This window comes from Macaca mulatta, chromosome 2 (assembly GCF_049350105.2).
Source record: "Macaca mulatta isolate MMU2019108-1 chromosome 2, T2T-MMU8v2.0, whole genome shotgun sequence".
Lineage (NCBI taxonomy): Eukaryota > Metazoa > Chordata > Mammalia > Primates > Cercopithecidae > Macaca > Macaca mulatta.
The window spans coordinates 110,308,499-110,332,881 of record NC_133407.1 but is presented as its reverse complement, the minus strand read 5'-3'; the positions used below and the strand labels follow the sequence as shown (position 1 = coordinate 110,332,881).

Sequence of the window (24,383 nt, the reverse complement as noted above, 5' to 3'; positions counted from 1 at the left end):
GAAGCCGCCAGCTGACACTCTGCAGCTGCCTACAGCCCACATGCAAGGTGAGTCAGGGAGCGCATCATCAGGGGCTGGCTGGGGGCACCCAGTGACCTGCTGAGGGTGGGTGCAAGAATCTACAGAAAGAAATGGCACCATGAGGGAGACCCCCTTCTCTGTGACTACAGCCAAACCCTTGAGTGTCTGGGCTTCTGTCTCCCCTTCTGAGAAATGAGGTAGGTAGTTGAGTTTCGAAGGTTCCATCCCGCTTGGCACAGGCAGACCCCAACACCCAATCAAACACCAGGCAGGGGATAGACCACCTTCTGTCCTGTTCCCTAGGATGGGGACTTGGAAGGCAGGCAAGACAGCATGGAGGACCCACACCCATTGCTAGACCACACCAGGCCTTACACACATCCGCTCATTCCCCCAGCTATAGTGGAGAAAGCTTAAAGAGGAAGTCCCGGGGGTGTCTGAGCTGGTCAGCCCCAGGATGGTACCTTTTGGACATTGGGCTCAGTCAGTAACCGGGTAGCCAGGTCACTGTCCCCCTCAGGGGGCGCCCGGGCCTGCAGGTACAGCTGTGGGCAAGGGGGAGGCACAGGGTGGAGGAGGCAAAGAAGAGAGAGGAGGAAGATGGGAGAGGGTGGGGTTAGAGCAGGACCAGGAGCAGCTGCCAGGTGCCCTGCCTGGCACTAGGGAACAGTAGGGTGCTGAGCCCCCTGTGCCCTGCTCAGATGGGCAATCGGGGGGATGAGTGGGTGGGAGCAGACACTGCATCTGAAAGCAGTGGTATGCTCCTCTAGCCCCTGTACTTGGGGCCAGGGAAAGGGAAACAAGGCGCCAGAGCAGCTCCCTTCCTTCCATAACAAGCCCCGCTTCCGTGGGGCACAGAGCTGTCCTGAGCCTCAAGCCCAGTCCTATAGAGGCCCCAAGGGACGGGCCCTTGTCCATGCCCCAGACCCTCCCACTGAACTGCAGGCCATCCCACCAGCTGCAAACAACTGACTCTGTCCAGCCCATGTTTGCTCAGCAGCAGCCTGGCACCTATGCATGTCTCCCCTAACCTCTGGCTTCCAGATCCTCACCCCCAGGCTGGAGCCTACCCACCTTGCTGTTCTGAATGAGCCGAGTGAGGTGTTCAAAGCAATTGTTGCTGAGGAAGGTGGCTTGCAGCACTGGCCGGTCTTCACATGCCAGCATCATGGGGATGGCATCTGTAGAAGTGTCAAGGGTCAAGCCCTGCTCAGACCCCTCTAGGCAGCCTTAAGCCTTCCTTCGTATGCTGCCCCATCCAGCCCTTCCATCATCACTTAGGCTTTTCCCTCATGATGCCCCTTCCCCAAGAGCCTGGGAGCCCATACCCACCGAGCATGCTGACCCGGAGGGTGACAAGGGCCTCTTCGGGGCCTGAGCTCAGACCAGCTGGCCAGTCGGCATTAAGGACATGGAAGTAGCTCTCAAGCAGGGCACGAAGCTCTGGGCCACGAGGAGGTGTGCGGCTGGCATGCAAGACATGGACTGCACCCACCAGTGCCTCTAGAGCCAGTGGTACTAGGTGGGGGTCTGGGGCTGGCCCATGGCTCCAGCCCCGCACCACACTCAGCAGGCCTTTCACAGAGCCGTCACTTACAGCCATCTGCCCGTTCTCCTGCAGGTGTGGACAGAGATGGGCAGTGGGCAAGGGGCTCACCCAGCAGATAGATGCTGAAAGAGCCGCTCTCTAGTCCACAGGCTCACCTCCCAGCCTACCTTTCCTCCAGCGAGGACGGCGCAGAAGAGGTGGATGAGACGCAACAGCAGTATGGGAGGCAAGTGGTCTGCATTCTGTAGGCTCTCTGGGTAGGGGGTTGTGGGCAGGGTAATGTCACCAAGGTTGCAGGGCTATGGACCCAGGGGGCTGCACAAGAGGTGGGTGCCCTGGGGTGGAGGGGAGAAGGAACTGGGCCAAGTAAAAGACCCAGTCTGAGTGATAAGACTGGGCTTTGCCCTGGGGGCATCTAAGGAGTTATGGCTGTATAGTAGAGGGTCTGAAAGGGACACAACCCTTCTCTGGGGGACTTAAGGGGAACACAGCCCAGCCCTGAGAGTCTAGCCAGCTTCCTAGATCCTCAAGCGCCAAAGTGAGGGCCCCAGCATGAGCACATCCTTCCTCTTCCCCGTGATGACCAGGGCTTAGTTTCTCAGATGCAAATCTCTTGCTCCCTCTGCCCCTGTGACGGTTGGTGCTTCCCATGCTGTGCTCTGGGGACTCTGCTGTATCTCCTGTACTGATGCCACCTCCCCCACGCCCATGCCTTTGCCTGGGACTTCTAGGGGCTTTCACAGCCTAATACGTAGGAGGCCCACCTGGCCCTGCGCCAGCAAAGCTGGACAGGATGCCAGGCCAGGGACTGAAACTCAGAGGGCAGAAGGGACCAGCCCTGGGTCACATGCCTGAGGGAGGAAGAAGAGTAGGGCTGGGGCTTGATTCCGGTTGGATGGGTGGGAGGCCTCCTTGGGGATGGGGCTTTTGAGGGGAGACCTGAGAATGCAGTTGGAGGGGAGAGGGCACAGCATGGGCTAAGACCCTGAGGTGGGGTCAGTGGTAGCAGTCTGGGAATGAGAGGAGAGAAGCGAGGCTGGGCAGCAGGACAAGTGGAGAGAAAGGCTGTGGGAGGAGTAGGATTTCATCTTGAGGGTGCCAGGTTGACATCAAGGGATACGATGGGAGGAGGAATAAAATCCAGTTTGTTTTAAAAAGAGCACCCAGGCTATGGGAAAATAAAGGCGGGGAGCTCCCTAGGGGTGCCTCCCCTCCTGGAGCTGCTGCCCCAACTCTAGATCCAGGCCCACAGCTCCATGGGGGCATCACTGAGACACTTAATATCCCAATAGGTCACCACCTTCTCACAACCCTGCCCACCTCTGTCCAGGCCATATCCCACCCTGAGCCTATCTAAAGTCCTGGCCAGTCTCCCTCCAATGAGAGAAGAGAGGGGACCCAGGGGAGAAGGGTCACTAGGGAGAACAGGTTCACAGGACCACCTGCGAACAGGCGGCCGCAGCTGTCCTGGGCATCGGATCCTCCAGCAGCCAGGGAGCAGGAGGTGGAGATACCTACTGTGTCTCCAGGATGGGTGGAGAGTGGGTGGAGGCTATGGGGACAAAGGGATTGGACCAGAGAGTTTTAAGATCAGAGTAGGGTACAAGTGGCTAGAAGGATTCAGGAGATGGGAGGGAAAGAGGATGAGAAATCTGGGTAGGCAGGTTGACCCCACCCCTCCACCTGATGGGATGCCCTCACTCCAGCCCAAGATGTCCTTTCTCTTCTCTCTGTCCCTAAACTCCTGCCTAGTCTTTGGTTCTCCCAGACCTGCATGCAGACACCACCAAGTGGTTCCTGTGTATGGCAGGATCAAGGAACTACAGGAAGGGGCCTAGGTTTGGGGGTGGGGCCAAGTGGGGGTAGGGGCGGGGCCTGACCTTGGAAGAAGGCACTGAATTCCTGGGGCAAAGCAGCAGGAGGGAACTTGTATTTGCTCTTCTCCTTGGAGCTGATGACTTCCCTGGGGGCAGTGAGGCCAAGTACATCAGCCCGGCTCTCATCACTCCCCGCTCTCACCCCTCCTTGGGCCCAGCACGGCCATCCTCTCCCCACCCTCCTCTGGGTTCCCTGCCTTTGGGCTGGGTCTCACCCACTGCGCTGGCGCCGCCAGGTCTGGTAAGGGTCAAAGAGGCCCTCGCAGAGAAGCAGAGCATGTAGGGCCACATTCTCCAACTGTGCCCCTTGGTCCTGGGGTGGTGGGCATCCTTTCAGCTGTAGGTGTGGGGAGAGAGGTTTAACCCTGCCATGGCTACCGCCTGCCTCCCTGCATGTACCCTCTGCCCCCCAAGGTAGAGGCCACTTCACCTCCGCCACCAACTTGGTCAACAGCGCCAGCACTCGGGGCACTAGCACCTGGCCCCGGCCTGCCTCTATGTTCTCCAGGTTTCTGGGGGAGTCAATGAGGAGAGAGGTCACAATAATATACCATGCCCCTCCCTGCCCCCGCTCCCTCTGGCCCACAGTTCTAGGCCCCTGCTCGTAGAGTGGATAACAGGGACACCTGCACAGAATGATGAAGAGCTTGAGCAGCAGGAGGGCTTGCTCCAGGTCGGCCTGGTGCAGCTGCTCGGCCAGCACATGCAGCGCATCCAGTGGTAGCAGCGGGACCTCTGCACCTGCCTCCTCTGGCCTGCAAGGAAAGGGGAGACATGGGTGCTGAGGACCCCTCAATCTCCCTGCTCTGTCCCTGCCGTCTGTGTAGATCCGGCCTCACCTTCGTGGCTCCAGAGAGGACAGTGAGATGCTCTTCTTGAAGGCACCTACGAAGGCCTTCAGCCACTGCTGCAGGTAACCCAGGTCCTTCTGTAGGCAGAGCAGGGGATCAGTGGTGGGGGGCAGAAGGGGTGCAATAAACAGGGCAGGGACAAGGGGATGTAGACAGAGGTGAAGAATGAATGGTGATGGACACAGGGCATGGACAAGGGATTAAAGGCAGAGTGGTGGGTGTGGAGGAGGGGAGTAAGGGATGGGGGAGGGAGGGCAGGACATTGGAAGGTCAGCATCAGAGAGTTAGGTACATACTGACCACTCTTCCAGGCACCCCACTGCTTCTCTCAGCCTCCTAGTTTCTGCTCCCACCTCCCTAACGCCTGCAGTCCTAGGCAGGTCTGACACAGCCAGGGGAGGGGCGTTAAGTGGGGTGTGGCTGTGGCCCACACTGGTGCTAGGGCTGGAGAAGGTGTCCCACACAGCAGCCACCCCCTACCAAGAGCCTTGGGCTGGATCCTCATCTGCCATCGTCACCCAGCCCAGCAGAAGGGGTTACCTTCAGTAACCTTCTTTAACTGTGTATCCCGGGACACATGTGTACCATTAGACAGGCAGACCCAGACATGTGCACATCCTCATGTGCAGCACTACCTTGCCCCGGGAACCTCCACCCACCCTCGCTGGTTACCTGGACCCCAGGCCCCAGAGCTGGTTCCATGGGCAAGAGGGGCAGTGGCTAAGCCCAGGTCTAGGCGCTGCCAGGAAAACTTTGGTGTGAACGGGAAATGTCTCCTCCCGCCCCGGGGCTGGGGCAGGAAACGCAAAGTCACGGTGGGGGAGGGGGACCGCTTCCTCCCGGCAGACCGCAGGGATGTGGGGGGGCCGGGGCACCCTGGGCCCCAGTGAGAGAGGCTGCAAGCGACCTGGCCTGCGCTGAGGGTGGGACCTGTTACAGAGGGGTGGAGTCACCTATCCTGGGTGGGGCTTGTGGGCCAGAGACTAGTTTTACAAGCATGAGGTTGGCGCCTGGAAGAGCTCTTATCCAGGTGAGGGTTCTGATCCTGCTGCTTCAGTACCCTTCACTCAAGGCACCCACAGCTCCCTGACCTGTGCTCAAGGCCTTAGGCCATAGAGGTCGATGTAGAAGACTCAGCCATACCTTTGTCCCCCCAGCACGGCCATGTCCTGGCCACCTCATCTGGACCCTGCAGTTCTCTTTGCTCAGGAACACAGCTGATAAATCCTATCCTAGCCCGTATCTCCTCTAACCTCTAAGCCCCTCCCAGGGGATAGGGGTGGGTGGTGGCTTATACAGGAATTCCTCCAGGCTGGTGCCATCTGGAGCTCCCAACCAGCTGAGTCCTAGAGTTAGAGGTGGACAGGGGGAGCTAGAGTGGAAAAGGATGAAGAGGCAAGGGACACATCATGGTCAGTACTCAGCAGGCCTGAGGCTGCTCCCCAGGGGCCATGGACCTCATACCCAAGGACCTCCAGAACTATCTTTGGATGGATGGCTAATTTTTGCAGTCTATGGACCCAGACCATAGGGCAAGGCCTGAATGGTCCCAGGGCAAGAGGCCTGACCACAGCAGACCTGAGCCAGATCCCAAAAAAACCTAGGCAGAGCAGCCATCCACCCTGTGACTGGGGAACTCCCTGGTATATTTTAGTGCAGATCTGAAGACAACTCAGAGAGGTGCCAGGGCCACCATGGAGCAGACCCACACAACCATGACATTTTGCCTGTCAGTGACATTTATTGACCTCTCCACCCTCTCCTGCTGGCAGCCTCCTCCCGAACAATCAGCAAGGAGCCCAAAATACCCAGATCCCGAGACAGCAGAGGCGGCCAGGGGTCCTGGACCACTTCTTCTGAACCTCTCCCATTACAGATGGGGAAACAGGAGGCCCCATAGGGGATGCCTTATCTACTACTTTGCCTTCAGTGTACCTTTGAGGATGCTGAAAGCCAGACCTTAGTTCTAGGCCAGGACCACTCATGATTGCTAGCAAGCCAGCCCATGCAGACCATGTGACCCGATCCTTGCCTCAGTGGCCCCACAGAGACCGCTGGCTGCCTTCAAAAATGTCCCAATGCTGTCTTCCCCTCTTCTGCCCCTCAGTCAAGCCAGTCACTCAAAATGGGAGTCTTCCTGCCAGCTGCAGCTCTACTGAGCACCAGAAAGCCCCACATTTGACTATGTCTAACCCCTCCCCATAAAGGCTCGACTGCTGAGCCTGGCATTCCAGGCTGCTGGTCCAACCAGGACCTGCTTCTCCGGCTTCCACCTCTCCCCATCTGTGGTTCACATCCTCTTGTCCAGGCCTCTGCCCACCCTATGCCCTACTGCTTTGTGTAACTTGGGCTTGTAGTACTTGAGCAGGAACCTCCCACCCTCCTGGTGGCCATCACCTTGATCAGCCTTCCCAGGATAGGGGTGGGTCCCTCAATCTCTACATACTCCTGCTTTCTGTCCCTAGAACCACAGCCTTGGCCTGTCCAGTCCTGTAAACTTTCAGCAGATTGGGCTGAGCTGGGTTCAGGGCTGGGGCAATCAAGACAGCCTTCAGGGGCTCTGAAAGGGGATGAGGAGGTCTCCAAGGCACAGTATTAGGCAGGGGTGGGGTGGCTGCCTGTCCTGCCTCCCTGGGTCTTACCTTTTCTCCCTGGAAGGCCTCAGGCCAACTCTGGCCTAGGCCCCATGGCTTGAGACTGCGATGTGTCGGGGTATGGGAGTCCCTCAGGGAGCCAGGGTCAGAAGGCAGAGAATGGCAGGGGATGAAAGCATAGTAGCAGTGCTGCATGTGAAGGCCCAGGGCCTGGGAGGGGTGGCCGTGATGCTCAGGCTTCCCATGCCCCTCTCAGAGCCTCTGCCTTGGTCAGTTGTGCCAGCTCTGAGCAGGAACATGGGTCAGGGACAGTCCAGCCCCTCGCTCCCACCTAACTGGGTCAGAGCCCCAACCCTGTCCCCCACTGAGGGCAGGCTGGGAGCAGCTACACCTGCCAAGCCCTCTCCAGGGCCCATAGGTAAGTGATGCCCAGGTCCTGCAGCAGGGGAGAAGGTTGTGGGAATGGGGAAGGCTGGTGTCCCTGGGAAGAGGGGGTCTCATGGTCGCCTCCACAGAGACCCCAACTTATGCCCAACTAGCTGTGAGGGCACTTGAGAGTGCTGGGGGTGAGGAGCTCCTGAGGGCTGCTTAGGCTCAAACAGTCCCTGGCTGCGCATGGAACTGAGACTCCTCTGGAATTCTGAAGTAACCTGGAGGGCTGAGGGCTGGTGGTTGTGACACTGGTGGGGAGTACAGGGAGTACACCTCGTTTGCCAAGGTGACAGGGATCACTGAGCTGCCTGACACCATGCTGCTCCCAGACCCTGCCTGACGTACCCCAAGTCCAGCGCACAGTGGGCCTCGAGTAGACATCCGTCACCATCACAGCCTGATCAGCCAGTCACATGCCCTATCACAAGCTCACATCTGAGGCCCTGTGTGGGTGGTGCCCACCTCACCTCCAGCCTCCACATCCCAAACCTGCAAGATGCCCGGGCCCAAGGGCGTGACTCGCTGTCTATACCCCCACAGGTCTGCCTGTGCTTTGCTCTTGTTTGCTCTGCTGGAATGCCCCCATCAGGGGCATCAGCACCCTTTGTAAGACCTATTCCTGTCTGGTGCCTCTCACGAACCAAATCAGTGGTGAGCACGTGGGTTCCGGAGTCCAGTCCCCATTCTAACTCTCGGTGGCTTGTTACCTAACATTCACCTCTTTAAAACCATCCCTTTGCTTCATGGGTAAAAGTTCTCCAGCCATACCTACCCAACTCGAGGTCAGGGTAAGGTGAGTGGAGCTCCAGATCCAGGGGCTCTAGACTGCCCGAGCTCCCTGAATTCCAGGCAACAACCCTCAGCCCCCACTGTGAGTGACAGTAAGAGGCATTAATAGACCCCAGGGAAGAGCTAGGAGCAGGAAGGGAGAGAAGAACACAGCTCAAGAGTAGGTGACTCCTCTCAGTCAGAGCTGCCTGGGTGGTAGTGAGCACTCCATCTTCAGGGACAGACAAGCAGAAGTGGGACAGGGTGGGGTCTGTGTGGAATAGCCTATCTCAGGCCTAGGGGGTCCCCCAATTCAGTATCCGGATGGGGAGGGCAATGTCAAGCTAAATGTGACTTCTGGCTACATCACCAGGACTGGAGGTCAGGCTTGGAGGATGTTAGGCCATGGGATGAAGCAGGAAGATGGGACTTTGCTGGGGCAGGGACAACTGAGGATAGTGGTTTGAGTGCCTGGGTGGCTGGGCCAGTCTCTCCCCCTTACCTGGAGAGGGGGTGCTGAAAGGGTGGACCTTCTGATCTCCATGACACCCACCCTGCCCCAGGGCCTGACCATCCCCTTGTACTATATATATATATATATATATATATATATTTTTTTTTTTTTTTTTTAAAGCAAGGAAAGCATAGATTTATTGAAATGAAATCACATTCCACAGAATGGAAACAGGCTCAAGCAAGCAGCTCAAGAGCCGACCACCCCCTTTTACTATCACTATGGAAAATGGCAATCTCCTTCCAGGGTCCCCATAGACCCATAGTAACTGACCCTGTTTCTCCGGGGACCCCACACTTCCCCATCAGCTCCCCAGTTGTCATAACAACCCCAGGAATGACCAGTGGCCACCCAAGCCTGGGCTGTGTGCTCATCTCTCTGTCACTACAGACCCTCCTCCTTCAGGCGCCTTGGTAATAGAGGCAGAGGACCAAGCATCAAGGAAGTGATTCCATCTTCCATTTACCCATTTCAGGAAGGTAAACTGAGGCCCAAAAAGGAATATGACCAGATAAAGTACCGGGGGAGTGGAGGGCCTGACCAGGCTTCTAAAAGGCAGTAGACATCAGTTAGGGAGAGGGAACTGGGGGAAGTGTGGGCAGGACGGGGTTGCCTCCAGCCTGACCTAACCTTCCTGGACCCCTCTGAGGCCTCAGTGGCATAGCTGGACAGGTCAGCTTCTGCTCCCTCCTGTCACCTGAGGGTTTGTTCTGCCCTGACCTTTGTGACCCTGAGTGCCCTTCCATATTCAGTGCCCCCTCACTCTGTGACCCCATTCACTGGGGGGGTTGCTGAACATCACTGCTGCTCCTGCCTGAACAGGGACCACTCATCTGCATGCTATGTGGCATTAACTTTTATGGGCTGCCCAACCGCCAGCCTGTCAGTTGCTGTCCCCAGTCCCCCAAGACTCCCCTGTCCTTCCTATGCCTTCCCTGGGGGAGCTCTGGTGGGCTTGGAGTCCTCTGGATGAGCCCCCACTGTCCACCAGGCCTGCTTGACTAGCTCTGCCCTACCCCAACTCCTGACAATTTGCTTCTTGTCTCACTGCTCCTGCTGTTCCTTCCTCTCGGCCCTCAAAGCCCAAACTCAGCCTCCTCTGGGGTAACTTCCTGACTGGTCACTGCTATGGGACCCACCCTTCAGCTAATACCCAAGAAGCACCTACTACATGTGAGGTCTGACAATCGTGGTAGGACCCTGCGTTTGTTTCCCCACCAGGGCCCTAAGGAGCTCCAACTGAGTGAGGTCCTGGGGTGCTCTGACTCTTCCCTCTTCCCTCAGCGGCCACCCACAGCCCCCTCCCTCACTATGAGGCCCCCAGTTGAGCCGGGCCCACAGGGAGAGGGGGTGGTGGGTCTAAACCTGGGGTCTTTAAGGAAGAGGAAGGGCAGGAAGGAGTTACTCCCCCCTCTCCATCCCCACCCAGACCCACAACTGGGGAAACAGGTTTGCCAGCTGATGTCAGCTCTCACAGCTGAAGGGAGGGGTGCAGGTGTTGCTGGCTGGGTGGCTGGCCAACTAAAGGGTCTCTAAACACCCACTTTCAGCTCCGCCCCTTACCTTGCACTCCCCCTCCCCAAGCACACACACAATAGGTCCCTAACAGGACTCAAAGTTGCATAGCACTAGTCCTCCCTGGATTGGGGGTTCCAGGAGCAGGAGCAGACGGGCAGGAAGGCGAGCTGGGAGGTTGGCTCTAGCTTCCTCTTCCCAGGCAGCCTGGCCCCGCCTGGCTCCTGAGTTTGCTGTCACATCCTGGATTTGTTTGCCTGGCCCCAGACTGCCCTCTGCCTGCTCAGGCTTCCAAAGCTACAACCTGCCAGCCTGTGTTCCATATCTGCCCTGTGAGGTGAGGAGCTCCTGGAGCGGGAGGCTCAGCACAGATATGAGCCATAACCACCTCCTGAGGGGATGGGGGCTGGCCATGTACAGAGCTCAGCTAGATGGGGCATCAGGAGGCAACCATGCTGGAGTTACTGTCCTGGGAGATACCAAGACACTCCCAGCAGCCTGCCACCCGACCTGAAGACCTGTCATTAACATCTCTCACACTCATCACCTGGTTTAAGTCCCCTTTACCTGCCCATGCACCTAGAACCTGCCCATAGCTATGGGGCAGTCAGAGGGAGGACTAGGGGTAGGCTTCTCTTCAAATCCTCTGCTCCTTCACAACCACTGGGGATGGAGGCAGAGAAGCTGGGGCGAGGGGACCTAATGGGGCCAGGGAAACAGGAGCCTTCTCTGGTCTGGACCAGCTATAATGGCTACCTCTCCACAGAGTCTAGGAAGCCCCTGAGGTCAGGGCTGTGTAATTTTTTTTTTTTTTTTTTTGAGACAGAGTCTGTCACCAGGCTGGAGTGCAGTGGTGCAATCTCGGCTCACTGCAACCTCCGCCTCCCTGGTTCAAGCAATTCTATAGGCATGCGCCACCATGTCCAGCTAATTTTTGTATTTTAGTAGAGACGGGGGTTTCACCATGTTGGCCAGCATGGTCTCGATCTCCTGACCTTGTGATCTGCCCACCTCGGCCTCCCAAAGTGCTGGGATTACAGGTGTGAGCCAGCACGCCCGGCCAGGGCTGCCCGGCCAGGGCTGTGTCAATCTTACAGGCAGGAAGCAGAGGCTCAGAAGTCGAGTTTGATCTGAGTTATACCTAAGAGGGACTCTACTCCATGCCTGGCCTCCTGCCGGGGGCATGGACCTCTCACAACCTGAGTGGACTGAAGAGGCTGTGGTCCTTCTGGCCTGGACTCCAGGTTGGTGGAACACAGTGGGCCAGCCTCCTCATGGAGGGCCAGCGCGTCTGAGCATGAATTCCCCCCACTGACAAACTGTTCAGGGCACACAATGGTCTATTGTGCCCAGGGCACACCTGAGCCAGGAGCATGATGCCAGGCAGGTGCAAGGAGGGAGGTGCTGGGTGAAGGGGAAGGGAGCGTTACCCTGGGATCCCTCCCTGCTGTGGGTGCAGAAGGAAAATGGGGGACTATGTGTGTGAGACGGTGTGAGTGACACCAGGTTCTCAGCTGATGGGACACCCAGGTCAGAGTCACTCCCCTCACCTTCTGAGACCACCTGAAGTTTTCTCTGAGTCGGGTGGGGAGCTCAGGAGGAAAGGGCCTCCCTCCAACCTTTTCAGACATCCTTCAGGGAATCAACGCCCCACCCTCACCCTGGGCATCCAGAGCAAAACCTTTTCTTCTGCTCCTAGAAAGGTCCTGGGTCCACCCCTCAGAATGGGGGCAGGGTGGGTCGTTTCAAGTCAGGGAGGAGCTTATCGCAGCCTGTCTGCTGGGGGTGTGGGGGGATGCAACTCAAGAAGGACCTGAAGTGGGAGCATTCCCCTTCCACACACCTCCCTACGTCAGCCCACACACCCCCCCTACGTTGGCCCACACCCCCAGACCCGTTGGCCACGACCACCCAATCGGGCTGCGCCCAAGGGAGAGGCAGCCCATATACAAATTGAGTCCCCCTCCCCCTAGCCTCCTGGTCAGTCTCCAGGTCTCTCCAGGCCTCAGTTTCCCCATTTGTAAAAAGGCGAAGAAGCGTCCGGCCGCCTCGGCCCAGGCCACTCTCCTCTAGCAAGAAAGACTCAGGCTGCACGGTCCTGCTTGGGGGGTGGGTTGCTGTGAAGTGCACGACCGCGAGGCATAAGTGCCAGAGGCACCCGACGGGCTGGGGGCACACACGTGTGTGCGGAGCCGTTGCATGCCCTTCGCGCGCGCGCGCGGCTACGCGGCCCCAGCGGCGCTGGGCGCAGGTGCAGCAGGCGCGGGACGCGGGAAGCTGGGGGCACCGCGGGTGCGGATGCGGATGCGGATGCGGGGCGGGCTCACCTGCGCGTAGTAGAGCAGCCACAACTCGTAGAGCCGCTCCGAGGCGGCCATGGCCCGGCCCGGCTCCAGCCCTGTTGCGCGCCACCTGTCGCCGCCTCCTCCGCGCCGCCCGCCGGTTGCCCTCGGCCAGGCCCATGGGCGGAGGGCGTCACTCCGGGGCGGAGCGGCGTGGTACTACTGGGGAAGTCTGCGGCTGTGGCCTCCGCGGCGCTGAGCCACCCAAGTCTGCTCGCTCCTCCTCCTTCTTACTGCCGGCCGCCGCCCGGCTTCCTGCACTTCGCTGCAGTCACCGCCGCCCCGCCTCTCCCGGGACCGTGTAAAGGGCTGAGAGCCTCGCAGGAGGAGGGGTCTATGGGCCTGGCGGCCCGGGCGGGTGCCCCGCCGCCCCGCCCCGCCCCACCAGTGCCATTGGAAGGGCTAGCCTGAGCCTCCCGGACGAGGGTCGGGGTGAGGAATTTCAGACTTCTCCAGGGTCTGAATCCGCCCAGGACGCTGCTGGCCTGACTGCAGTTGCCGCCATTCAGGGAAGGGGCGGCGGGCCGCGTGGGGGTGGCGAGGGTCCTTCAACAATAATGACCACCATTGGCCGGGCGCGGTGGCTCACGCCTGTAATCCCAGCACTTTGGGCGGCCAAGGCGGGCGGATCACGAGGTCAGGAGATCGAGACCATCCTGGCTAACGCGGTGAAACCCCGTCTCTACTAAAAATACAAAATATTAGCCGGGCGTAGTGGCGGGCACCTGTAGTCCCAGCTACTTGGGAGGCTGAGGCAGGAGAATGGTGTGAACCCGGAAGGCGGAGCTTGCAGTGAGCCGAGATTGCACCACTGCACACCAGCCTGGGCCACAGAGCGAGACTCCGTCTCAAAAAAAAAAAAACAACGGTGGCTCAAGCCTGTAATCCCAGCACTTTGGGAGGCCGAGACGGGCGGATCACGAGGTCAGGAGATCGAGACCATCCTGGCTAACACAGTGAAACCCCGTCTCTACTAAAAATACAAAAAATTAGCTGGACCTGGTGGCACGCGCCTATAGTCCCAGCTACTCGGGAGGCTGAGGCAGGAGAATGGCGTGAACCCGGGAGGCGGAGCTTGCAGTGAGCTGAGATCCGGCCACTGCACTCCAGCCTGGGTGACAGAGCGAGCCTCCGTCTCAAAACAAAACAAAACAAAACAAAAAAACAAAAAAAAGCCACACACACACACACACACACACACCCCCCAATAATCACCACTACCACCATGACGACCCCTTGTAGCGCTTATCAAATGCCAGGTGCTACTCTGTCGCTTTATGGGAAGACCAAAACGCAACTTTTGAGCTCTAACTGTTTGTGGAGTGTGATGGTGGGAAGTTAGCAGCAGGACTAGCCTGAAATACCTTCGGGGCCGCGGTGCCCTCCCAGATCCCAGAGAGGCTTAGACCTAGACCGTTCCCACGGGTCCCCCTCCCTTCTCCAGGAAGCCTTCCCAAACGCTCCAGTGGAGGGGTTCCCCCCACTCCCCAACTCCAGGGCCCAGAACTTGCTTCACATATGTTGTTTCTTTAACCTCAAGAGGTGGGTGCCTCATGGCTCTGTTTTTTGTTTGTTTGTTTGTTTTTGAGACACTGTCGCCCAGGCTGGAGTGCAGTGACGTGATCTCGGCTCACTGCAACGTTCGCCTCCCGGGTTCATACCATTCTGCCTCAGCCTCCTGAGTCACTGGGACTATAGGCGCGTGCCACCAGGTCCAGCTAATTTTTTGTATTTTTAGTAGAGACGGGGTTCCACCGTGTTAGCCAGGATGGTTTGGATCTCCTGACCTCATGATCCACCCGCCTTGGCCTCCCAAAGTGCTGGGATTACAGGTGTGAGCCACCGCACCCGGCCAGCTCTGTTTTACAGATGGAGAAACTGAGGCCCAGGTTGGCCAAATGAGGACCACCTGGGCATGCCCAGACTGTGAGGTGAGGGCATGGGGAAAGGGGCACAGGATGATGGTAGGAGGGACCCAACCCCTGGTGGGTCAGGTCCCCAGGGATCAGGCCCTTTGTTGGGGCTGGGGAGAAGTTTGCTGGGCCCAGAGAGGTGCTATTGGTTCCAGGAGTTGACCAGTCTGGAGACTCCTAGGCCTTGGGTGGCCAAGAGAACAGAGACCCTGTCCTGTTTTGTTCTCCTAGCTTCTTGGTCCATGCCTCCAGTCTGGACTTTTGTCCTGCTCCATCCATCATAGCTCTGAGCTGGGGTTTCCTGAGCACCTCCAACCTGCATGCCAGGCCTTGGCAGAGCAACCCATCCACTACAGGAAAGAAGGCTTAGTGAGGACAAGACGGTTAGTGAAGGGAGGGCTAGACCTGTGGTCTGTGGCCCAAGGGCCTCTGAAGGGAGTTGGAAGGGGAAGAGTGGATGTCCACCTGCAGCTAGCTTGGGAAGGGAGGCCTCAGGGAGGGAACAGCCTAAGAGGCTAGTTGTCCCCTGGCAGTGGAGGCAGGGGGAGGCATGGTCTCCTATTCCCAAGTGGGGGGGTGTGTGGCTTTGGGGACCCCCACATACTGAAAGAATATCTCGACTTCAGCTGAAGTGGTCTCTCGGTTATCAGGACACTCTAGTTCATGCAGGAAAGAAGACTCTGGCAGCTTCTGCTGGGGAGCCATGAATCTTGTGGTGACTTGCAGTCAAGGCCAAACCAAGACTTTCTAAGCTGGGGATTGGGGGCAGTCCTTGAGGCCCACTGGACCCAGGTTGGGGTTTGCTCTTCCCCGGGAAAGGTAACTTGACCCTGAGGACGTTGCTGCTGCAGGAGGGGATGGGAGTGAGAGGGGATCATCTTTGAGTCCAGAGGGAAACAGCCATACAGTCAGGTCCCTCACTGTACAGGCTTTTGTCTGAGCTGAGAGTGGTCACAGAGGGGCTTAGGGGCACTTGTCAGGTGAGTCTGGGGAGCCACTGACAGCGGTAGAGGTGTGAGGCATATCTTATATTAGGGTGGGATTGAAGTGGAGGGTCAGGAAAGGCTTTTTTTTTTTTTTTTTTTTGAGACGGAGTCTTGCTCTGCCGCCAGGCTGGAGTGCAGTGGCACGATCTTGGCTCACTGCAACCTCCGCCTCCCTGGTTCAAGCGATTCTCCTGCCTCAGCCTCCTGAGTAGCTGGGATTACAGGCACGCGCCACCATGACCAGTTAATTTTTGTATTTTTAGTAGAGACGGGGTTTCACCATGTTGGCCAGGATGGTCTCCATCTCCTGATCTCGTGGTCCGCCCGCCTCGGCCTCCCAAAGTGCAGGGATTACGGGCGTAAGCCACTGCGCCCGGCCCAGGGAAGGTTTCCTGAAGGCATTCGAGCCTTGTCAGGTCAAGTGGACAAGGATGGGTCAGGGCATTCCAAGACGCCAGCATGGAGTGATTAGTGTGATTAGTGCTTAGGCAAAACCGGAGCGATCGACGCACTCCTTTCACCTTCTCTCGGGTCTGAATTCCACTTGCTGCTCTTTGACTGATCAGCATTGGATAAATCGAGCCTTAGCTTTTTTTTTTTTTTTTTTTTTTTTTTTTGCTGGCTCCCCACCCACTAGGCAAGTTGCCCGGAAGAATAAGGGCGGGGTGGGGCGGGGCAGGGCGAGGCGGGGCGGGCTCTTCCATAATACCCCCGCATTGATTGGCTTTCAGGACCTTCCAGTCTCTCATTCTCGTCCTTGGATTGGCCGCGAGACATTTATCCGCTGTCCTTAGGCCTGCGCGATGCAAGACGAGAGAAAGGGAGGGGCGTCGGCGGGCAAGATGGAGGCGACTACGGCCGGTGTGGGCCGGCTAGAGGAAGAGGCGTTGCGGCGAAAGGAACGGCTGAAGGCCCTACGGGAGAAAACCGGCCGCAAGGTGAGAAATGTGGAGTGAGGGTCGTCGTTGAGGCGATTCGGGGTCCGGGTCGGGCTTGAGGAGAGCGGAGGGCTAATAAGGAAAGACGGCTGTCGAGGACGCGCATGCGCGGGCGGTAACGCATGCGCAAGAAGACGGCGCCCTCCCACGATGTCTGGGGCTGCTTGGCGTGGGAATCCTCTGGCGCTGGTGCGGTCGTCGCGCATGCGCGGGGGTGGGTAAGGCAGTGGTCAGCCATCCGTAGTCTATCTGACTCCTGCTTCCCGAGTGTTGCTCGTGTAGGTGTCTAGGTTGCCTGTAGGTTCGGATACTTGTTGGGTTAGGCGTGATTTGTTCCGTTTATCGATGGCCTAGCTGGTCTTTAACCCCTGCCTTCGATTCTGAGTCAGACAGACTCCCCAGTCCGGCAGCACTCCTTGGACAGGGCAGCAAGTGACAGCAATGGGTACACAGCCGGAGTCGTTGCGTGCAAAAATCAAAAAGAGGCCGGGCGCGGTGGCTCACGCCTGTAATCCCAGTACTTTAGGAGGCCGAGGCAGGCGGATCATTTGAGGTTAGTAGTTGGAGACCAGCCTGGGTAACACGGCGAAACCCCGCCCCTACTAAAAATACAAAAATTAGCAGGGCGTGGTGGCTGGCGCCTGTAGTCCCAGCTACTCGGGAGGCTGAGGCAGGAGAATGGCGTGAACCCAGGAGGCGGAGCTTGCAGTGAGCCGAGATCCTGCCACTGCACTCCAGCCTGGGCGACAGAGCGAGACTTTGTCTCAAAAAAAAAAAAAAGAAAGAAAAGATCTATTTCTAACTTAGTAACTTAGGGTGGGCTTTAGAAATTGGGAACGAGGGCCGGGCACAATGGCTCGTGCCTGTAGTCCCGCACTTTGGGAGGCCCAGGCGGGCGGATCACCTGAGTTCAGGAGTTTGAGATCAGCCTGATCTACATGGTGAAACCCCGGTTCTACTGAAAATACAAAAATTAGCCAGGTGTGGTGGCAGGCACCTGTAATCCCAGTTACTTGGGAGGCTGAGGCAGGAGGATCGCTTGAACTGGGAGGCAGAGGTTGCAGCGAGCCGAGATCGCGCCGCTGCACTCCAGCCCAGGTTACAGAATGAGACTGGTCTCAAAAAAAGAAAAAAAAAAAAAAGGGAAAAAAGAAGAGGGCGTTAGTTCTTCCTTTAGGGATGGGCTTACTAGCCTATTAGTTGCCATATTCGAAAGCAGTTTTCCTTGCTGTCGTTTAACACCAAATGAAAAGTTCCATTTCTATTTTGTTCATCTTTCCAACGTAATGGAGAGGAAGAATTATTCTGAAGTTCACTACCTGTGTGCAAACCCTAGTTTGCTTTTTACTTGGACTTGGGACACGTTGCTTCATCTCTCTGAGTCCGGGTTTCTTCATGTCTCCAGTGGGGAATGACAGTCCCTACACGTTCGTTCTCATTGGGTTATTGTGAGATCTGATGGGATAATCTGTGTGAAAGGGCTGTAGAGACAGACCAGTGAGGGCCATAGTTGTTGGTTCTGTTGTCAGATGGGTGAAAGCGGTGTCTTTCAGTGTATGAAGTACAAAGAATGTTAAACAGCTAGACCTGTCAGAGATGGGAGGGCACTTCCCACTTTCCAACTGAAAAAACAGGTTGGACAATGTGACCCCTGTTTTCCTTACTGCATGGCAGTCTGGGGTCCTGTGTGAAACTGAAAAGGGAAGTAATAGAGAGTGAAAGCTGGCTAGAGTGGCTTCTGCTTTTGTTGGCTGCCTGTCGAACATAACAGACATCCCCTAAATTGCCTGTCCCAGAGAAGCTCAAGCCTCAGCCTTTCAAACAATGGCTAGTCCACCTGAGCTGTTTGCTTGAATTTAGGGCTCAGGTTATTGGGGCCAGGTTTGAAGTCGGAATGCAAAGGACAAAATAGCATCCACAAGGCCCATTGCCAGGGAAGGACGTGCTAGATCATCAGGAGAACTGGCCTTTAAAGAGGGATTCTCTCAGAGGGCTGGAAATATGGCCTGATTGTTATTTTTTCTGTGTTTTAAAATTGTGGGAAAATACACATACAATATACCATTTTAACCATTTTTAATGTATAATTCAATGTCCAGAACATTTTCATCATCCCAAACTCTGTACCTGTTAAACAATAACTCTCCATTTCCCCTTTCCCCAGCCCCTGGCAATCACTGTTCTACTTCCTATCTCTGAATTTGACTACTCTAGGTACCTCATATAATCAAATCATACAGTATTTATCCTACTGTGACTGGCTTATTTTACTTAGCATGTCTTCATACTTCATCCATGTACCATGTGTCAGAATCTCAGTCCTTTTTTTTTTTTTTTTTGAGATGGAGTCTCGCTCTGTCGCCCAGGCTGGAGGGCAGTGGCCGGATCTTGGCTCACTGCAAGCTCCGCCTCCCGGGTTCACGCCATTCTCCTGCCTCAGCCTCCCGAGTAGCTGGGACTACAGGCGCCCGCCACCTCGCCCGGCTAGTTTTTTTGTATTTTTTAGTAGAGATGGGGTTTCACCGTGTTAGCCAGGATGGTCTCGATCTCCTGACCTCGTGATCCACCCGTCTCGGCCTCCCAAAGTGCTGGGATTACAGGCTTGAGCCACCACGCCCGGCCAATCTCAGTCCTTTTTAAAGGCTGAATAATATTCCGTTGTGTATACCATATTTTGTTTAGTTGGGTTGCTTCTATGTTTTGCCTGTTGTGAATAACGCTGCTATAAACATGGGAGTACGAGGCCAGGTGCGGTGGCTCACTCCTGTAATCCCAGCACTTTGGGAAGCTGAGGTGGGCGGATCACGAAGTCAGGAGATTGAGACCATCCTGGCTAACACAGTGACACCGTCACTATTAAAAATACAAAAAATTAGCCGGGCGTGGTGGTGGGTGCCTGTAGTCCCAGCTGCTTGGGAGGCTGAGGCAGGAGAATGGCATGAACCCGGGAGGCGGAGCTTGCAGTGAGCCAAGATCCCACCACTCATGCCAGCCTGGGCGACAGAGCGAGACTCCATCTAAAAAAAAAGAAAAAACATGGGATTACAGATACCTGTTTGAGTATCTACTGCTTTGAATTCTTTTGGGTATGTAGCCAGAAGTGGAATTACTGGATCACATGGTAAATATTTTTTTTTTTTTTGAAATGGAGTTTCACTCTTGTTCCCCGGGCTGGAATGCAGTGGTGCAATCTCAGCTCACTGCAATCTCCACCTCCTGGGTTCAAGCAATTCTGCTGTCTCAGCCTCTCAAGTAGCTGGGATTAATATATATATATTTTTTTGAGACAGAGTTTCGCTCTTGTTGCCCAGGCTGGAGTGCAATGCCAGGATCTTGGCTCACTGCAACTTCCACCTCCCAGGTTCAAGTGATTCTCCTGCCTCAGCCTCCCCAGTAGCTGGCATTATGCTGCCATGCCCTGCTAATTTTTGTATTTTAGTAGAGACGGGGTTTCACCATGTTGGTCAGGCTGGTCTTGAACTCCTGATCTCAGGTGATCCACCCACCTCAGCCTTCCAAAGTGCTGGGATTACAGGTGTGAGCCACCACACCCGGCCTTTTTTTTTTTTTAATTCGGGTGATGTCAGGTGAGAAGAGAGATCAGTCTCAAATCTGTCTTTTCGACGAACTAAAATTGAGGGTTTATATAGCAGGGAGAGGAATGTAACTATGTGTAGGGAAAACAGCCGGATCATATCATAATTCTCTGTTTAGCTTTTTGAGGAAACACCATAGTGTTTTCAGTGGTGGCTGCACCATTTACATTCCAGCAGCAGTGTGCAAGGCTTCCAGTTTCTCCACATCCTCCCCAACAGTTATTATTTCCTTCTCTTTAATTTTCTTTTCTTTTTTTTTTAAGGAGTCAGGAGTCTCACTGTGTTGCCCCAGGCCGGTCTTGAACTCCTGGGTTCAAATGATCCTCCTGCCTTGGCCTCCAAAAATGCTAGGATTACAAGTGTGAGCCACCAAGCCCAGCCATCTTCTTTTTTTGCTTTTTTAATTATAGCCATCCTAATGGGTGTGAGATGATGATATCCCATTGTGGTTTTGATTTGCATTTCCCCAATGGTGAGTGATGTTGAACATTCTTTCATATGCTTGTTTGCCATTTGTATATATATTTTCTTTGAAGAAGTATCCAGGTTCCCTTTGCCCATTTTTTTTTTTTTTTTTGAGATGGAATCTCACTCTGTCGCCCAGGCTGGAGTGCAGTGGCGCGGTCTCGGCTCACTGCCAGCCCTGCCTCCCGGATTCAAACCATTCTCCTGCCTCAGCCTCCCGAGTAGCTGGGACTACAGGCGCCCACCACCGTGCCCAGCTAATTTTTTGTATTTTTTTTTTTTTTTTTTTTTTTTGAGGCGGAGTCTCGCTCTGTCGCCCAGGCTGGAGTGCAGTGGCGCGATCTCGGCTCACTGCAAGCTCCGCCTCCCGGGTTCCCGCCATTCTCCTGCCTCAGCCTCCCGAGTAGCTGGGACTACAGGCGCCGCCACCACGCCCGGCTAATTTTTTTGTATTTTTAGTGGAGACGGGGTTTCATTGTGTTAGCCAGGATGGTCTCGATCTCCTGACCTCGTGATCCGCCCGTCTCGGCCTCCCAAAGTGCTGGGATTACAGGCTTGAGCCACCGCGCCCGGCCTGTATTTTTAATAGAGACGGGGTTTCACTGTGTTAGCCAGGATGGTCTCGATCTCTTGACCTTGTGATCTGCCTGCCTCGGCCTCCCAAAGTGCTGAGATTACAGGCGTGAGCCACCGTGCCCAGCCGCCCATATTTTTAATTGGGCTCTTTTTCTTGTTATTGAGTTGTCATTGAATTGTTCATATATTCTGGATATTAAATCGTTATTAGAGATGAGATTAGTGATATTTTTTTCCCATTCTCTGGATTTTCTGTTCATTCTCTTGGTAGTGTCATTTTTTTTTAAATTAATTTTTTGTAGAGATGGGGGTCTCACTGTGTTTCCCAAGCTGGTCTCAAACTCCTGGCCTCAAGCGGTCCTCCTGCTTTGGCCTCCCAAAGTGTTGAGATTACAGGTGTGAACCACCACACCTGGTGGATAGTCTCATTTGCTGCACAAAGACTTTAAAATTTGATGAAGTTGAATTTATCTGTTTTTTATTTTGTTGCATGTATTTTTAGTGTCATATTTAATCCCTACAGTTTTTTGAGTGATTTTTTTTATTAAGGTGAATGCCTGGGGACAGAACAGGTAAGGGTCTAAACTTTTAGTTGATTTTCCAGCCTATGGCCCTTTCTGCGGGACCTTTTAAGTGGGGAGTCAGGGGAGGAAGTATGACTGCCTGCTGTGGCCACATAGAACCCCTCGAGTCCCCTCCCTCAGAGAGGAAGTGGCTTCACATTTTTAGTTCAGGTTTCTGATGTGACAACAGACTCCAGGATTGAGCATCTCCTCTGCCTGCACTTGGCAAGCACCTGTCTGCCCCATGAGGATGGCATCTTGCTGGTTTCCTAGCACTCAGTGGCAGGTCCTTCGTTGAGTTTTTACTGTGTGCATGGTTTTGCTGGAGGCCTTAGGAATTTCAGGCATGCAGTTGGTTTTCCTCACAGTTTTATCTTTCTTCCTAACTCTCACCAGACTATAAACTCATAATTTACTGATATTATGACAAATCAGGGTCCTGAGATTGTGGCAGATGGAGAGAGACAAGATTAGGGGTTGCAATGTTTCCGTATGTTATTCTATGCAAAGCTTGTTGTAGTCAAGCAGCTGTAGTTTTACAAAGTCTTCCTGGTCAGCCCACTTGATGCCACTTATTAGTGAGGGGAGCAAGGCAAGAGGCTGAGAAAAGCTGGGATGTCCAAAGCCGATGAGGGGAAGTGATGTCTCTTGGATTCCAGCCCATGCAAGACCCGCTGTGGGAAGGGGATTCTGTAGAGGACACAGCACTGCCTGAAGCAGCATCTTGTAGGTCAGCCCGTTCCCGTTGACAGGTGGAAAGACAGTACTGCTGGGTTCATTTTCGGGGAAGGCCAGGCAGAGCCTAGGGAAGCTTCATGGGAAGGCAGCGTGGAACTTGAGCTGAGCCATGGAGGGTGGAAGGTGGGGAGAAGGTCATTGAGGTAGCTGGAAAGAAGAGTGTTCCCAGGGAGCATTTTAGAGGTGGGAACATGCAGGTGCATAGAGGTAAGAATGGAGATGCTCCAGGGAGTTTGACAGCAAGCACTTGGCAGTGATTGGGGCAGGGTTACAGTCTGAAAGTGCTGGACTGGGGTACTCTAGTAGCCAAGTTTTACAAGAGCCAGGGTTTCCAGCAGGGATGGTAGCCAGCCTGGGCACACTTTTCTGTATTGTATTTGAACCTCATTTCCTGATGCTCATCCAGAAGTTCCAGGCTAGGTGAGTAGGTGAACAGTTCAAGGCTGTGTGGATGAAACTCTGGCATCTCTTTACAGTGCTGTCGGGTAGGGCAGTGTGAGGCCACTCTGTCCTCCTTTGACCTCTTCCTCAGCAGCCAAATGGAGGCTCTCTAAGGGTGATTAACTTGGCATAAACATTTGCCCCTTGGCTGTCAGCTTTCCTGAGCATTTGCCCTGAATTGGGCTGTCTCTTGCTGCCCTGAGACAGGGAGACTGGCTGTCTGGCTGACCAGCCCTTGGGACTGAGATCTGGCTGTCAGGTTGCAGGTTCCAGGCAACCAGCAATTCCTGGTTGTCACCTGGCTCTAGAGATTAGAGCAGCAGTGTTGCTCAGTAGAACTTTGTGCAGTGATAGTGTTCTAATGTGCACTGTCTAGTACTGTAGCCATGGGCCACCTGTGACTTTCAAGCCCTTGAAATGTGGCTACTGGCCAGGCATAGTAGCTCATGCCTATTATCCAGGGGTGTCCAATCTTTTATCTTCCCTGGGCCACCCTGGAAGAAGAAGAATGGTCTTGGGCCACACATAAAATACACTAACACTAACAACAACTGATGAACTTAAAAAAAAAAAACAAAAAATATCTCCTGATGTTTTAAGAAAGTTTACAAATTTGTGTTGGGCTGCATTCGAAGCAGTCCTGGGACTTGGGCTGTGGGTTGTACAAGCTTGCTATAATCCCAGCATTTTGGGAGGTGGAGGCAGGAGGATCACTTGAGTCCAGGAGTTCGACACCAGCCTGGGCAATATGACCCAGGAGTTTGAGACCAGCCTGGGCAATATGACAAATCCCCATCTCCACAGAAAATACAAAAAATTAACCTGGAATGGTGTCGTGCACCTGTAGTTCCAGCTGCTTGGGAGATTGAGGGAGGAGAATCACTTCAGCCTGGCAGGGGCAGAGGTTGCAATGAGCTGAGATCGTGTCACTGCACTCCAGCCTGGGCAACACTGTGAGATCCTGTCTCAAAAAAAAAAAAAAAAAGAAATGTGGCTACTGTGACATTTAATCTTAGTTCACATTTAAACAGCCACACTTGACTCGTGATTGCCTTATTGGATGGTGCATCTCTGGAGGACTTGCTCCCTTCAGCCTGACTTACAAGAAGCTGTGTCTGTACCTGAGCTCCAGTTGTTGAGAGTGAAGGGGCAGGTGGAAACCCAGATGACCATCAGATCAGCCTTGGGAGCCCAAAGCTGGGCAGAGGGCTTGGAAGTTGGCCATCTTCATGGCTGGTATCTCCATCAGATGCTGATTTGGGGCCATCTGTGTATGTACCCTGTGGAGTTAAGTGCTGGTGATTCAGAGTGGTATAGTTGTGATTTACACACTCAAGAAATGGGAGTGCGGGCCGGGTGTGGTGACTCACGCCTGTAATCCCAGCACTTTGGGAGGCCAAGGTGGGCAGATCACTTGAGCTCAGGAGTTCAAGACCAGCATGGGCAACATAACAAGACCCCATCTCTACAAATAAAAATAAAATTACCCGGGCATGGTGGCCTGCACCTGCAGTCCCAGCTATTTGGGAGGCTGAGGTGGGAGGACTAAAAAACAAACAGAAAGGAGCCGGGCGCGGTGGCTCAGGCCTGTAATCCCAGCACTTTGGGAGGCCGAGGTGGGCGGATCACGAGGTCAGGAGTTTGAGACCAGCCTGGCCAATATGATGAAACCGTGTCTCTACTAAAAACACACAAAAAAAATTA

At 55.0% G+C, this 24,383-nt stretch overlaps 2 protein-coding genes and 1 long non-coding RNA gene across 17 annotated transcripts in view; 2 read left to right on the top strand and 1 right to left on the bottom strand.

Annotated features, from left to right (window-relative positions):
• Positions 1–12,756, bottom strand: part of NBEAL2 (neurobeachin like 2) — a 29,484-nt gene extending 16,728 nt beyond the window's left edge. The window contains exons 1-10 of one of the 4 annotated variants that reach the window (XM_015131107.3): positions 12,449–12,756; positions 4,287–4,375; positions 4,074–4,202; positions 3,878–3,959; positions 3,663–3,784; positions 3,451–3,533; positions 1,738–1,823; positions 1,354–1,636; positions 1,096–1,202; positions 486–566 (exon numbers count right to left, since the gene is read on the bottom strand). In XM_015131107.3, coding sequence (XP_014986593.2) covers positions 486–566; positions 1,096–1,202; positions 1,354–1,636; positions 1,738–1,823; positions 3,451–3,533; positions 3,663–3,784; positions 3,878–3,959; positions 4,074–4,202; positions 4,287–4,375; positions 12,449–12,499 — 1,113 coding nt within the window. In that variant the 5' untranslated portion in view covers positions 12,500–12,756. Of the gene's footprint in view, positions 1–485; positions 567–1,095; positions 1,203–1,353; positions 1,637–1,737; positions 1,824–3,450; positions 3,534–3,662; positions 3,785–3,877; positions 3,960–4,073; positions 4,203–4,286; positions 4,376–4,970; positions 5,065–12,448 lie in introns of those variants that run through there. The other 3 variants (XM_015131108.3, XM_015131110.3, XM_015131111.3) reach the window with 3 other exon arrangements.
• CCDC12 (coiled-coil domain containing 12) overlaps positions 1–24,383 on the top strand; it is a 76,338-nt gene that overhangs the window by 5,471 nt on the left and 46,484 nt on the right. For 4 of the 12 annotated variants that reach the window (XM_077992552.1, XM_077992547.1, XM_077992551.1 and 1 more), the window contains exons 2-4: positions 1,713–1,796; positions 4,275–4,360; positions 16,094–16,300. In XM_077992552.1, coding sequence (XP_077848678.1) covers positions 16,166–16,300 — 135 coding nt within the window. In that variant the 5' untranslated portion in view covers positions 1,713–1,796; positions 4,275–4,360; positions 16,094–16,165. Of the gene's footprint in view, positions 1–1,712; positions 1,797–4,274; positions 4,361–10,386; positions 10,459–12,595; positions 12,896–14,201; positions 14,395–14,607; positions 14,760–15,026; positions 15,196–16,093; positions 16,301–16,407; positions 16,579–24,383 lie in introns of those variants that run through there. The other 8 variants (XM_077992549.1, XM_077992544.1, XM_077992550.1 and 5 more) reach the window with 6 other exon arrangements.
• Positions 17,421–23,668, top strand: LOC144339149 (uncharacterized). Its single transcript, XR_013413871.1, has 3 exons — positions 17,421–18,677; positions 19,265–19,520; positions 23,620–23,668. It is a non-coding gene; the product is annotated as an uncharacterized LOC144339149 (long non-coding RNA).